At 32.5% G+C, this 14,532-nt stretch overlaps 2 protein-coding genes across 15 annotated transcripts; both read right to left on the bottom strand.

Annotated features, from left to right (window-relative positions):
- LOC107647993 lies at positions 510–7,298 on the bottom strand. 4 transcript variants are annotated; one of them, XM_021104317.1, is made up of 18 exons: positions 7,089–7,298; positions 6,830–6,968; positions 5,959–6,027; positions 5,752–5,868; positions 5,572–5,645; positions 4,917–5,019; positions 4,530–4,572; positions 4,099–4,161; positions 3,574–3,607; positions 3,378–3,489; positions 2,811–2,931; positions 2,631–2,734; positions 2,259–2,372; positions 2,010–2,180; positions 1,753–1,896; positions 1,523–1,668; positions 1,062–1,160; positions 535–972 (listed from the first exon to the last, which is right to left on the bottom strand). In XM_021104317.1, exons 1-18 carry the CDS (start codon positions 7,150–7,152, stop codon positions 821–823), a joined length of 1,869 nt encoding a protein of 622 aa, XP_020959976.1. In that variant the 5' UTR covers positions 7,153–7,298; the 3' UTR covers positions 535–820. The 4 variants fall into 4 exon arrangements, with proteins under 4 accessions (XP_020959974.1, XP_020959976.1, XP_020959975.1 ...); XM_021104315.1 differs by having other exon boundaries at positions 510–972; positions 3,378–3,607; positions 7,089–7,195; XM_021104316.1 differs by having other exon boundaries at positions 1,062–1,148; positions 3,378–3,607.
- LOC110263251 (protein ENHANCED DISEASE RESISTANCE 2-like) lies at positions 12,455–14,532 on the bottom strand. Of its 11 annotated transcripts, none has more exons than XR_002348575.1 (7): positions 14,271–14,526; positions 13,968–14,021; positions 13,806–13,871; positions 13,664–13,712; positions 12,963–13,097; positions 12,790–12,864; positions 12,455–12,686 (listed from the first exon to the last, which is right to left on the bottom strand). XR_002348575.1 is itself a non-coding variant. In XM_021104318.1 (3 exons), the coding sequence occupies exons 1-3, from the start codon at positions 13,037–13,039 to the stop codon at positions 12,587–12,589; spliced, it is 252 nt and encodes an 83-aa protein (XP_020959977.1). In that variant the 5' UTR covers positions 13,040–13,712; the 3' UTR covers positions 12,455–12,586. The 11 variants fall into 11 exon arrangements, 1 of the variants encoding a protein (XP_020959977.1); XR_002348577.1 differs by having other exon boundaries at positions 12,963–13,053; XR_002348570.1 differs by having other exon boundaries at positions 12,963–13,871; positions 14,271–14,345; positions 14,409–14,532.

The raw sequence follows: 14,532 nt of genomic DNA, 5'->3' as shown, positions 1-14,532 counted from the left end.
CAAAGTCCAAGCTTCAAAATCTTCCTGATACCACACCAGACTTCATCCTAGCATTACCAAAAGTTAAAACCCCACCAAAATCCAAGCCCCAAGAAATATGCATTGTCCAGAGGACTTTCAAGATGCAGTTGAGACTTGTGTATATCCATTTGGAAATTTCAATTTTGACAGATAACAAGTTAACATGAAAGAATTTGTAACCCAAAAAGGGATTTACTCATTAAATGATTCACTCAAAAAGGCAATGCAGCATGGCCACATGGGCACTTACATTCCAGTGCAACATCCTAGACCTGACATCAATGCGACTTTTTCCCATTCCGGGTTATGGATTTAATTTGCTATCCAAATGAGGATAAATAGCAACTTCAGTGGACCATAAAACAGTTACATACCTTGGGAACAAAACTTTGGCAATGAGGGTAATAAGCTGAAAATCAATCAAAACAATAAAATTCCAGTGACCAAACCAGTTAAGGAAAGAGGAGTTTTCCAATTATGTGATCTGATAGAAGAAATAAAAATGCATTAAAAGGATTAATCCAAAATTCCAAACTACTATGAAAACCAAGTGTTTATTCTGTGTCTTACTACAACAGATTAATAAATTACAACATATTGAATATGTCCTGTTTCAAAGCATCTAATGAAATGTGCTACTCCCTCTGCCCCCTTCATCAATTTGGGCATGAGTAATAACTGCATTACAATCAAGGCGTTTTACATGAAACGGGTTTGACATTCACAATGGTAAAGAAAGAAACAACTACTACTAGCTTTTACCGTGCAATGTCAATTGAAATTATACTATATACATTTGCTAAGGATCATCATCATAGGGTACAATAGAGGCTGATGGTAACGGAAGAATCAGCCTAGGTTTGCCATTATGTACAAATTCAGTGTCGATGGAAACACGATCCTGCCGGTAGTCCCATATATGTCCCGACAAGTCCAAGTGCTCAAGATTACCTAAAGCATCATAACTTTACATGGTTAAATCTGAAGGTGGCAAGAATCTTTTAGAGTGTGATCAAAATTTTCAATAGCATATTTTGTACCCTGCCTATGTTTTTCTCTATCATAATTTATGCCAAGAAACCTCCGAGCATTAGGCATGTAACGATTTGCAAAGGTATGAAGATATACTGTCCGCATTTCTGCAAGTTAGCATCATGGCATTTTCCTCATAACAGTTTTATTATGTTGCAGCATGTATCAACAGAAAACGCACAAAGTAACAACATTATAATCAAATATAAGTCGACAAAGGTATACAAAATAGTAGCTGTCCTAGTTTCAAACAAAAATTATTCAGTTTCAAACTTCAAGGCATATATTTGTTATCTATATAAAATATGGTTCTAGATCTCCCATTCTGGAAGAAATACATGTCAGGTATTCTCATTTAGTAGAAAGCAGACATTCAGGCTGTAAAAGGGGTATTCTTATAGCTAAAGTTAGTTATATATTGTGAGTTACTCAACTGGAAGCATCTAAGAGGCATTAGAAGAGATAATACCTTTATAAGATTTTAATGTAGAAAAGATGATGGCCAATGATTCTATCGGCAAAAGATTGCTTGCTGCATTCACATAAACTAGTCGCGGAGCATGTGACAGCAATTTTGACAAAAACTTCAAAGTCTCCATGCCACCACGGTTTTTGCTGTGCAAATTTAAAAGCATGTCAAGTGATTGTATGTGAAACATCAAATAAGAGTGACAGAAGAACTCAAGTATTAATCAGAACCTTATATTAATTTTCACCAGCTTAACCTCCTCCTTTATTAGATCTTGAAGCTCCGAAAAACCAGATGAACCCAATCCAATGCCTGCAACATCAAGCACTTCGATAGGGGTGCTCATAAATTTTCCCAAAGCTCCAGCCACTTGACTGTATAGATTATAGCAAAAATCATTCAAAGCAAAATCAACAGATAAATAGTATGGGTGTGTGTGTGTGTGTGAGACAGAGAGAGAGTGATATTTGATAGTCTATACTCAGACCTCCCAAGGTAATTGTCAGCAATAGACAGAGATTTCAATGGTCCTTTGAAGGTAGAAAGGGCATCTAGAAGATTATTCACCCCATCATGGGACAGCTCACAATTCTCAAATTTCAAATGTGACAAGTGAGAGCAAGTCTCAGCTGCTCCAACAAAATAGGGAACTAAACTCCTGTAAGTTTGATGATGGGCAATCAGAAACTAATTTTACATCTTCAAAATATACCTAGAAAATGGAAACAAAATTGACCTGATCCCATCATCCTCAATGGAATTGTCACTTATATCCAGTTCCTCCAAGTTAGGCATGTGACCAAGAGCATATCTAAGATTTTCCACGTCATCTTTCTGTAAATTGTTCCCCCTGTAAGACAAAAACTAGATTAGAATATCTTTTTCATCAAACACCAGTCACAATTTATATTTATATACAACAAGGTCAACCCTTTGTCTTACTGCAGCTCACATTATGTGACCAAAGCAAAAACCAATCAAACATAGAGCACTCTAGTATTAATTTTCCGTACACATGTAATTATATTCATCACAGCCAAAAGAAGTCAATTATAAAAGAATCTCATATCACACAGAAAGTACTCAATCATACTTATTATCATGCTACCTCAGGTTGAGTACACGCAACATTTGCAAGGAGTTTCCATTTCCTGGACACAGATTTGAACGGCTTGCAAAAATCCTGTTAACGTCATAAAGCCATCCTCCTATCTTGAAGAGTGCCGGGAACTATATATTAGCCATCAAATAACACTAATAAAACAAAATATGCAGATTAAAATCTCACCCTATTATCAGAAAGGTCAAGGACAGATATTCTAGGCAAATGGTTCAGAATAGTCACAAGAAGAGATTTTGCAAAACTCCGTCCAAGGTGGCTGTCAGAAAATTTTAATGAGCACAGGGACCTAGCAACAGCACAAAATAAGGTTAAAAGAGAGAGAATCTTTTACCTATATATTTATCCAAGTGAAAGACAGTTAGCAAACAGCAAACTGAACAAAAGATTAAATTAGTTGATGATACAATTGTCATGTGAAACATAGTAGGAGATCTCATTAAAACACATTGAATGTAGTCTACCATAAGATCAATGCTTCTTAACAATTTGGTTAATTCTTCCCTGTCCAAATCAAAACTAGCATTGTACAATACTACACGTTGATGGAAAAAGAAAAAACTAGAGAAACAACTCATTGCTCCTTAAGAAATTTAGAACTTCAAGTCTTATTAAGTCTTTCAAGTGGTCCTGATTACTTGGACCACATTCCAAACTCAATGAAATCACAAGGTATAAACAGAGGTGCTAAAAATATAATAAGGAAAATACAGAACTAAACTTATGCTCATATACCTTCCTGAAGACAAAAATGACACAAGTCCACTAGGTAAAGATACTGCACATGGTTCCAGAAAATTTGAGGCAATAATTGAGAAGTTTTGTATCCCATGTCTTTGTACACTCTCTGTGACCATAGAACCACATAATCCATTAATAAAATCGGCTGAAATTGTGCAGTGAACAAATTCCAGGGACGTTAATGTTTTACTATGTTGAGCGAGAAGTTTGCATAATCCATCAATCTGTGAAACATTGCAAGTGAAACCATCAACACCAAGGTCATAATTTTGAGCAAATAAAGAAATACTTCAAGTAATTATCACGATTGTTGGTCATCCAGAGATGATTAGACTTGACGGGCTCCGACTGGACCAACCAGACTACAGTTAAATCCTGGTGTGATTTCTCATTTTATGGTTGTAGTTGTCATGACATGAATGAGCAGCTTCAACTAAATTGAATCAGACAGAACATCAGACTAACAAACTATAAGATTGGAGTAGAGCGTAGCAGACCAGCTTACTTTTAGGGTTAAAAAGGAGAGTTTTATTAGCTATGTATTGTGTCTATTCTATCCACAGCTAGTTTTAGTTCAATTTGGCACAATTACTGGACAAGCAAATCCAGGAAATAAAGCTAACCAAAGATATGGAACAGATACATCATATCCATACAAACTCAAGCACAGATACGTTACAGATCACTCAAATCTATTGGATGAATGAAAGCTTACTTGTTCCTTGGATCTAATACACCTTAGCACCAGAATCTGCAGCTTGCATTCCCTTAATAAATCCTGCAAGTCAGAGCATATAAGATGACATTCTGTATCACCTGTTTTAAAGGGATAAAGGAGTTGAAACCTAGGAAGAACAACAGCTACATGAATTTTACTGTAAATTTGTAAATTTAATATTTTGTAGATACTAATTATAGTTTGTGAGCGAAATAAGAAATTTCTTTTCATAACTATTTTTTAGAAAAAAAAAATGCTATTACATAATACATACAATTGAAAATGTATGCACAAACTGAATTCAAAATTAGATATCGCCATTTGATAAGATGAAAATATAATGATTGTCATTCCAAAAGGATAAATATCAAATAGTCTCTGGATTTAATAAAGGATTTCTTCAGGATATTCTAGAAAGCACAACTTACACTAGTTTCTGCAGTACACAGAACATTTTGCAGCCTCAGACGACTGCATGAACACAAACATAAATGAGTAAAAGAACTAGTCAAGACAACATGAGGTGATATACAGTATTACTAATTCATCAGCATGATTATCATTGTAAACAAAGACCGTAAAGTCGTAAACCACAGAAAATCAATTTTAACTAGTCAACTGGATCCACTAAACCACTACTGATGAACAAAGCAAGGTTAATCAACAAGCAAGCTTCATTAACAGAAAAAAGGAAGTATTTTATCCAAGAATATAAATTAAAAATCCAGAGGACCCTCCCTCGTTCGATATCTAAAGTCAATCTTAACTGATCGTTTCCATATAAATTATGTCACAACAATACTGTAATGTCTTACCTCGCATGACTGCCAAATCGAAGGCAATGGTAAGATAATTTACAATGGTCACAAGTTGAATGATTTGTTCGTTCCCCAAAACCAATATGTTTCAATATTGTATCTGAAATGAAGACAGTGAAAACAGAATAATTTATGTTTATAAATTAAAGGGATAGAAACAGTGGATGAGGGGGGTTGTGCATCCACAAAAAGATTATTTGTGCACAAAATCAAGATGGAGGGGACCTTAAATATACAGATAGTACAAATGGCATTGATGCAAACACAAACTTTTAAAAACGTTACTTCATCAAAAGGTATAGGGAGGTGGGATTGAGAATACTAAAAGCATCAATTGGCGCTTCAAAGGGTTTCACAAAAAGGATAGTCAAACAGTTCTAGAAACTTTCAATCACCAATAGCTCATTCATTCTTTATCTTTGGTCAAACCAAGATGGCCTTTGTCTGTTTAAAAAACTTATATGCTTAGAAGTAGAAGTGATATTAACATTGAAACTCAAATATCTTCATGGACACAAAGCAATATTAAGAGCAAAATTAAATGTTTCCATAAACACTTTAAAAATCAGACGTGAGCAGATTTTTTCCTAAGCTAGAACTAGAAGAAAACTTCACACACAAATTTTCCAGAGGGAGAGAATTATCATTATACCTGGAATCTGTATGTCGCTAAGATACCCATTAAAAGACGGGACTAGTGCTATTTCTGCTGCTTCATCTAAACAGCTGTTATGTCACAAGGTTTTATAAAAGATTAAACTATGAGCAAAGACAATAGTAAATATTAAATAATAAAAATATATTATGAAACTGATATTATGTGTTAGCATACTTCTGTAAATGGTTTTCCCAATAAGCTTGCAGCCAGTCTGCTGGTTGCATCTGGTCAATGAGATGAGGCCACCGTAGTTTAAAAAAATTCCGCCAAATTGTATTTAGATTCCAATCCCTGTATCAGCAAGAAAACACAAGTCACAACAAATAAGAATTTACTTGCACAAAAAGGTAAACTATCTACAAGTACAAAGTTCTTTGCAACCTTCCACGTTTCCTCTTGTTGGTTAATTCATCATGAGAAAATCCTTCCTCAATCTGGTCTTGAAATGGCCTGTTACATTAACAACAAGAAGTGTGTCCAACCAATGTAAGATAGAAATCCAGAGGTAAAAATAAAAAGAAAGAGATGTAAAAAAAAGGCAGCTTGTAAGAGCCAAATAAAGCATTGATGCATTACTCACCCTACTACAAAATCATGCTGCTATCAGTAATAAAAACCATATGCTCACATGCAACATCAAAATTTTAACATTTTTAGCATATTTAGACGACTGTTACTTAAAATTTACAAAACCTTTCACCAATCAATCAATAATTCATAATCACTTGTTTAGACAATTCTTAGTTATACTATTACTAGCTACTTGCCAGGAACACATTTTAATGTATTTTTAAATGTACCAGCTATATATTTTTTATATGAGAATCTTTATAAATTTATATTATATATCTAGAATTTAATTTTGATGCACTATCCGTATAAAACTGTTTTATGCGTGCATCCAATTACATCACGTGGCGTCAACAAAAACAATTATCTTTTACTTTGATCACGTGAATAGTCATCCAAAAAAACGAATGTGATTGAACAACATTGTAAAATGTTTTACAATGTAAGAGCATCAAAATTAAATTCATATATCTATATATGTATATGTATGTATAAATCTATAGTATAGAAAAGTAAATTAAAAAGGGAAATGGCGGTTACAAGAGTGTATACCCATTATATATCAAATTATCTATAGCTAGATAGAGATCAGATATAGATAGATTATGCGAAAAAGAAAGCAACAAAAATTGGAGCAAAATGTGACAATAGTAATAGCTGGTAAAAAAAGAAAGAAAAATACATGTGAAGGTGGAACTTTAGCAATGCGAATGGAGGCAAACGAGTGATTAAGGTGTTGACCAAATCGAAAGGAAGGTCGTATATAACAGAAATAACAGCACCATCATCGTCGTCGTCGTCGTCGTCATGGTCGTTATCCCCTGCAACCATTGCACGTTCAACACTCATCTATAAGCACTCTAGAATCTCCAATCCTATGCAAATTAATTAATTCCAGAACAATAAACGATTAATTGAAAAGAAAAAGGGGGAAATTTTACGGAGGAAGAGTTGGCGAGCGAGTGTGTCGATGCAGAGAGAAACTAAAGAAGGGACCTCCGGCATTTGGGACCGAACTGTGCCACCGATTGGGATGGCGGCGCCGGGAAGAGGAAGACGAAGGCCGAGTTACAACGACGCCGTTTCGTATCAGTGTCTTACCACTTACTTACCGGCTTAGCTTTGTAGATACTTGATACTTGATAGAGTTGAGTAACGCGAGCTCGTGTTACAGACTTACAGTTAGTAACGTTTGTCATGGACCTCTCTTACTCAGGTTCATCATACACCATGTCTCTCTGGCCGTTGGATTTGCACTAGACTCCTATTGCACTTTTTGCCAACAAATTGTTCCTATCAAATTTTAGCTCCGATATTTTGGTTTTTAATACGTGTGACATATTTGTTAAATTTTATTATAAAATAAATAGGTCTCAACTTTGATTACTGCATGATTCTATTATGTAATTATAAGAGATTACTAAGATGCTTTGAGGTAATATCGAGATATTAATTTTGAGATGCGATGATTTAAAATACATTATTTTTTAAATGGTAGCAGATATTTTTGAAGAAAGATTGTTTCCTGTGAAAAAAGATAATTTATTCTCGTAATAATTGAGTCTCTATATGAGATGTTGTATGTTTATTCAAAAATTCCATGTAAAAGAGGACAATAGAAAGACATATACAATCTACAAATAAAAGAATAACATGTGAATGACAAGTTGATCAATGGGCTATTCAGAGTGATGGGGAATGAGAAGAGACCGAAATTTTAAGAAGATACGTGGTTGTAGTTTGAAAATTTGAAACTCTCGTTTTCAAGACTATACCCAGCGTCTAATCAACAAGGTTTGGTGATAAGAGATTATGAGTTTTGAAATGATCTAAATTAGATGTGAAACTTTTATTGGAGGAGGGAGCTTCGACAGTAAAAAATAGATTTATTGAATCAGTTTCATGGGGTGTTGCAGTTAGTTTGCTTGTTGAAAGGCAGCAAAGACATCGTGGTGTGGAGTTCGATAGAAAAAAAAAATCTATATTCAACTAATTCCTTTGTATAAGTGCTACATACAGGGACCGTTATCTGAAAAAGTAATAAGTTATAACTATACTAAGACTTAATTTGATAAAATTTTTATTTTTTAAAAATGGTTTATAAAATTTAACTTTTGAAAGATTATTTTTTAAAAATTGTAAAATTTATGTTTGGTAAATCAAATTAAAAATAACTTTTAATAAACATAAGCAACATTAATTGTGTTTGGTAAAATAGTTTTTAAAATTTAAAAATACTATAATAGACAAAGAAAAAGTACAGGTAGATAATGAAAATATTAAACAATGTGAACAATTAATATATCGGATGTTCATTTCACTACGTGTGCGGATGTTTATTCTAATATTAATATTTACGTGGGTAATTTGGAGGTATAGTGTGTTTTGATTTGATTGGTGGTTGTTCATGTTGTTCAAAAAATTTATTAGTTACCTAGCATAACCCATAGACAAAAATGTAAGTATTAAATTTAAAAATTAGTTAACATATTAGACTTTTAAATTTTGAAAAGCACAAGCTAACTTTAAAAAACTCTATCATAGATGCTTTCAAAAGTACCCTAATTTTTTAAAAGTTGCAAGTATAAGCACATGTGAATAATAACGCATATAGTAAATAACGCAAACAACAAATTAAAAATAGAAGGTAAAATTAAGTTTAAATATGGCAAGTTTATGCTTTGTTAAATTCTTTTGGGAATAGCTAGTCTATGTCAAATAAGGATTCCACACGTCTATTTTTGTGCTGATAATTGTAAAATTTTTATGTTAAACGGAATGTTATTTGGTCGATTCATTAGTTGTTTTTTATTAAATAAGTCGGATGTTCATTTTACTATGTCTGTCGATGGATTTTTTTTATTCTAATGTGAATGTTTATTTAGATATACCATTAGTATTTTACTTGATTTATTTCGTGTTGCATGCACATACTTTCACATATTTCTCTTGTTTTATGGTTTGAATTTGATTTAGTTTAATGTTGCTTGAATTCAAGTTAGGTTTGAGCTATGTCATTTAGATATTAGTGATTAAGTTAAAAGATTTTGTTAAAAAACATTGTGAGCATGTGGCCTATTATCACAAAAATTTTACTAACACACTAAGTTCTATTTAAGTTAGTCATTTACTTAAAATATAAATTGATAAATTAAGGGTTAATAGTCAAACTATTTCCTGGAAGATAAGACATTTTTCAAATTTATCCCTAAAAGATTTTGTTAATTAAATTGGTCATTCAAAGATTACGAATTAATCATATTTGTCCTCCAGTCACTCCATTAACAATTTTTTTTAAAGATTGATACTGTAAAATGTTAATTGATAACATATATAATACCTAATATGTCTAATTAGATATTAACCAAATATATTTATAAAAATTTATTAATTTATTCATTTTTCCCAATTACAAAAATTCTATTCCCAATATGACCTAGTGACTAAATTGATAGATTTTCTTAAACATATTTAGTTAATGTCCAATTGAACATGTTATGTGTCAAGTATATTATCAGTTAACATTTTATATCATCAATTGTTGATAAAAATTGTGAGTAGAGTAACTGAATGACATATATGACTAATTCGTAATCTTTGAAGGACCAATTTGAATGAAAAAATATTTTAGGGACGAATTTAAAGAATGTCTTATCTTTTAGGGACTAATTTGACTATTAATCCATTATAAAATATATGTCACTATTAAATTAAGTGTCTAATAGATGAGAAAATTAATGGGTATATTAGAATTTGTGGTTAATTTAAAATGTCGGATGTTCATTTTACTAGGTATGCGGATGATTCTTTTCTTCTAAAATAGATATTTATTTGATTTGGATTGGATTTAACTTAATTTTGCCTGATAAACAATAGAATCACCCAAGTTAAAAAAGAAGGAAGCATCTATATGTTTCTGCCTAAAAAACACCACACTTTGTCTTAGAAAAAAACTCCAATTATTTTACAAATAAAACATTAAAGATGATTGTACTATTCAACTTTCTTCGGCTGTTATTTTTCTCCCTTGACAGTCTTTATCATGGGTAATCCTTCAGCCTGTTGTATCATGATCTTCGTACTTGGTGCTGTGTATAGTGTTCTCACCTCCTTATGCTTGTTTCTTGAATGGTTGTGGTGTAGAGATTCAGCTTGGTCTTTCAACACCTTTTGTACTTAATCAACCAATGAATTTTGCAGACCGAAAATAATGTCTAGCATCAATTCCGATCTGAATGACTCTAGGATATCCTGTATGGTAAATTTGGTTGCGAGTGAGAGGTTAGAAGCGTTAGACAAATGTGTATTACATAGAACATAAGATAATTTTAGTAGGATTGGTAAGTTCACATTGTCCTATTCATCTAGTTGACCGTCTTCAGTCCACCTTTTCATAAATTTTATGGCATAGATGCCACAATCACAACTACATAAATGAAAAAAATTGATTTTATCAGGAGACCATACATTTATATAAAGTGAATTACAAATACATATATTAGTATGTTTCGATACAATTCACCCGTTTGATTGTTTAGGGACTTTGGCATATGCATGAGGCGGGCTATTTGTAGTCACTCGTAGAAGGGGAAGATCACTTTAGCCATGTCTTCAATTAGTCTCCCCTAAAAAACAGGTTCAGTTTCATTATTATAATATGTTACAGGCTAAATCACTAGAAAGGTTGACTGAGTACATGAGAGGTCTTTTTTTTTAACCGCATATGCATCTATTTTCGTCCGACCAGCATCAGACTCCTCAGAATACAAACTATCTAGTACCAGCCACCAATGACCGTTCAAACATATAGGAATTAACCATTGCAGCAAAATACACACGGAACAAAAACATTCAAACATAACAACTTTTTACAGCATTCATACTAGTGTACCTTATTTAATTATGTCAAATCAAGCACAATCAAACTATGTTTAAACTGATTTTTCAATTAACTCCCAAACCACATAGGATATCAACTAACAAATTGACCGAAATCAAACTACGTCAAATCCAAAGCACACATAACAAAAGAAACTTGCGAAGCAAGTGCATGTAGAATTCATCAATTCAAGTAACAGAGTAATGGTGTTAGTCAAATAAATATTCATAACTTCTATTTTCTCCAGTTTCGCTTTGACATTGATTTTTCCCAAGTGGCTCATCATACCATTCATGTAATAAGGTGAACAATGCATCTTTACTAGTTTCTGTCAACAAAGGAAGTAGCCGTAAGAAGCAAGTGCAATCATGTTAAAGTAGAAGCCCATAACAGTGAACTGTGTATTACCTTTTTTCCTATATTGGCTTTTCAGTAGCACAAATAAGGTGGGTTTATAATCTATTAAGAACTAACAAAGGGTTAGGTTTCACACAATTCGAATTTTACAATTTGATTCGAAAACAAGCATCCAACGAGTAATAGAACAACCATACATTTTAATTACACTTCAAAAAAAAAAGGTCTATCATCACAATAAAAAATCGTGACCATAGCTAGTGAAAAGGGTTACCATAGGTCTATAGTCACAGTTTTTGACCTATGGTCACGGTTTTTCTATTTATGGTCACGGTTTCTATGGTCATGGTTGCAGTGTTTAAATTTTGACACTTTAGGCTATGTTTTTTTACCGTGACCATAGGTTACTCTATGGTCATGTGTAAAACAGTGACTATAGGCTGATCTATGGTCATGATTTTAGCGTGACCATAGCTTATCTATGGCCATCTTATTTAAAACCTTGACCATAGCTCACTATATGGTCTCCCCCTTTTGAAAAACCGTGACCATAGCCTTATCTATGGTCACGATTTTAGCGTGACCATAGCTTATATATGGTCATCTTATTTTAAAACCGTGACTATAGCTTACTCTTTGTTCACTTTTTTGAAAAACCGTGACTATAGCCTTATCTATAGTCACCCTGTTTTAAAATTGTGACCATACCTTATTCTATGGTTACCCTTTTGAAAAATCGTGACTATAACCTTATCTATGGTTATAGTTTTAGCATTACCATAGGTTATCTATGGTCACCCTATTTTAAAACCGTGACCATAACTTACTCTATAGTCACCCTTTTGAAAAATCGTGATCATAGCCTTATTTATGGTCACAATTTTAACATGACCATAACTTATCTACGGTCATCCTATTTTAAAATCGTAACTATAGTGTACTTTGTTTTCTGAGTTTTTTTTTTTTTTAAAGAATAATCACATCTCAAAATTATGATAATTACAAAATAAGTCTAAAAAAGAAAAATTCAAGATGTCTAAATCATAACATTTATATTATAATATGTACATATTTTTAATTCAAATAACACAAATCAAAATAAAGTGTAATTTATCCATTACATATAATACTGAGTAAATCTCTCAAAAAAAATTACAAAAGACATTAAAATATTACATTTAAATAAATAAGTATATATAAAACTCATCCCATCTCAGAATACATAGTGATAAGCTTGCCATATGCGCCATCATCTTCTCTTCTCCAATACCTTCTTAACATCATATCTCGTGGTTTAATTCTCCTAATTGAAGATGAGACAAGTTAGCTAGAAAAAATGAATATGAATACTTAATTTAATTATTATTGAGAATTGAATTGATTATCATGGGAGAAAATCATTATACATCTGAAGGTGAATAATATCACTGTGACCGTTAACATGATCAACCATAGTGCCCTGGTATACACCAAAGTCCCATCTGCAAGATTATTGGCATCAGAAAAATCTATAATCTGATTAGCGAACATAAATCATCATCTAATTAATTCATCACCATTTGGATAATTAGAAACTTACTCTGATCTTAAAGGACCAAGAGACATAAGAGCATGGAAAGTAGCTTCTGAACTTATATCAACCACACCCACTCCCATAATATATCACCCCACTGAGGACGAGTACAAAAATCATATCACATCATATCTTTCTCATCTAAAATTAATCAAACAACATCATATATATATATATAAGCGAAGCGAAGATTATGATTACGAATGAATATTTATTACTCTATCTATGTATTTGAAATGATGAGGACAATCAATTAGTAAAGAAAAGTATAGGTAGACAATAAAAATACTAAACAATGTGAACAATAGATATATCGGATGTTTAATTCACTAGGTGTGCGGATGATTATTCTAATATTAAGATCTAAGTGGGTAATTTAGAAGTGTAGTGTATTTTTATTTTATTGGACCACTTTTAGAGTCCATTATTCACATTGTTCACAAAAGCCATTATCTACCTAGCAAAGTCCAGTTAGTAATTATCAATGTAGCAACCAAAAATCTGCCGTGGTGAATGATCAATAACATCATAGGTCATTGCTTCACTGTATATTCATGATTGCCAGTCAAATGAGAATTTCATCCAATCTGGCCTTTTTGAACTGCCCTTTCTATTTTAGATCACATCACAATAATAATTATTACAACACTTTCTATATATATAGTTATATGCATGCTCATCATATATAAATAAATCTCATCATGTACCTTAGAGATGATTTTTTCGACAAAGGAGAAGCCAGCAGATTTGGAGGCTCTTGCAATGCAACCACATAATAATAATAACATACACAAGTAGTTCATTATTATAATTTATCTATGATGAATGACATTTAATAAGAAATAGAACCTTCATAGCAGCATCCTGCAATGAACGAATCCATTTTGCAGCTTCTTCTGAACTACTTGCTCCCAACTACAAAGAATAATGCCAAGTGTATACATAATCTCTCAGACAATCGTAGTAAAAGTTTGATTTTTATATATAAGTATTTAATTTATTTAATAGAACCTTAAGCTTATTCCTTTGGTTTGAAGCATTATATACTGTAAAGATGAAGAACACCTGCACAAATTAAAGTAAACAACCACTACTACTTAATTAGTGTTAAAATAAAATAAGCCAGAGAACTTCAAGTTAATTGATCAGGAAACTGTCCATTTTTGCTCCAAATAAATTCAACTTGGATAACATGTTACAACAAAATTCAAATTCAATTGATTTTCTTGATATTGTATTACTTTGTTACAATAAAAAGCGTATGTTGCCATATGTATGGTTAATTACTGACTTACTTATTAGTTATTAATGTACCTTTTTGTTGATGCTCTCTCTGCCATTGTCATTAACATGAACGCTGGAATCTATAATTGCAATTCTATTTGGCTCCTGAAAATATGTTACTTCTATTTAGTAGCAACTTAGAAAATAAATTGAACCAGTAGTGCTTACCGGCAGCGAGGGAGGAAGAGAAGTCACGGGTCACGGCGATGGAAGGACGGGAAGAGACAGCGACTGAGGACGGGAAGTGGGCTCGAACAGAGAGCGAGAAGAAGGACGTTGTGCTCAGACAAAC

The sequence above is a fragment of the Arachis ipaensis genome, chromosome B06, assembly GCF_000816755.2.
Source record: "Arachis ipaensis cultivar K30076 chromosome B06, Araip1.1, whole genome shotgun sequence".
In the NCBI taxonomy this organism is placed as follows: Eukaryota; Viridiplantae; Streptophyta; class Magnoliopsida; order Fabales; family Fabaceae; genus Arachis; species Arachis ipaensis.
This window is presented reverse-complemented; position numbering and strand designations above follow the sequence as displayed.

What these genes read in the sequence shown, in the direction of transcription:
- LOC107647993 (XM_021104315.1), bottom strand. Translation starts at nt 7,152, where the DNA reads ATGCCGGAGGTCCCTTCTTTAGTTTCTCTCTGCATCGACACACTCGCT. An exon ending in TGTGTACTGCAGAAACTAGT is followed by an intron (nt 4,162 to 4,529) that starts GTAAGTTGTGCT and finishes TCTGACTTGCAG; the next exon opens with GATTTATTAAGGGAATGCAA. An exon ending in GTATTAGATCCAAGGAACAA is followed by an intron (nt 3,608 to 4,098) that starts GTAAGCTTTCAT and finishes AATGTTTCACAG; the next exon opens with ATTGATGGATTATGCAAACT.
- LOC110263251 (XM_021104318.1), bottom strand. Translation starts at nt 13,039, where the DNA reads ATGGGAGTGGGTGTGGTTGATATAAGTTCAGAAGCTACTTTCCATGCT. An exon ending in CTTGGTCCTTTAAGATCAGA is followed by an intron (nt 12,865 to 12,962) that starts GTAAGTTTCTAA and finishes ATAATCTTGCAG; the next exon opens with ATGGGACTTTGGTGTATACC. An exon ending in GATATTATTCACCTTCAGAT is followed by an intron (nt 12,687 to 12,789) that starts GTATAATGATTT and finishes ATCTTCAATTAG; the next exon opens with GAGAATTAAACCACGAGATA.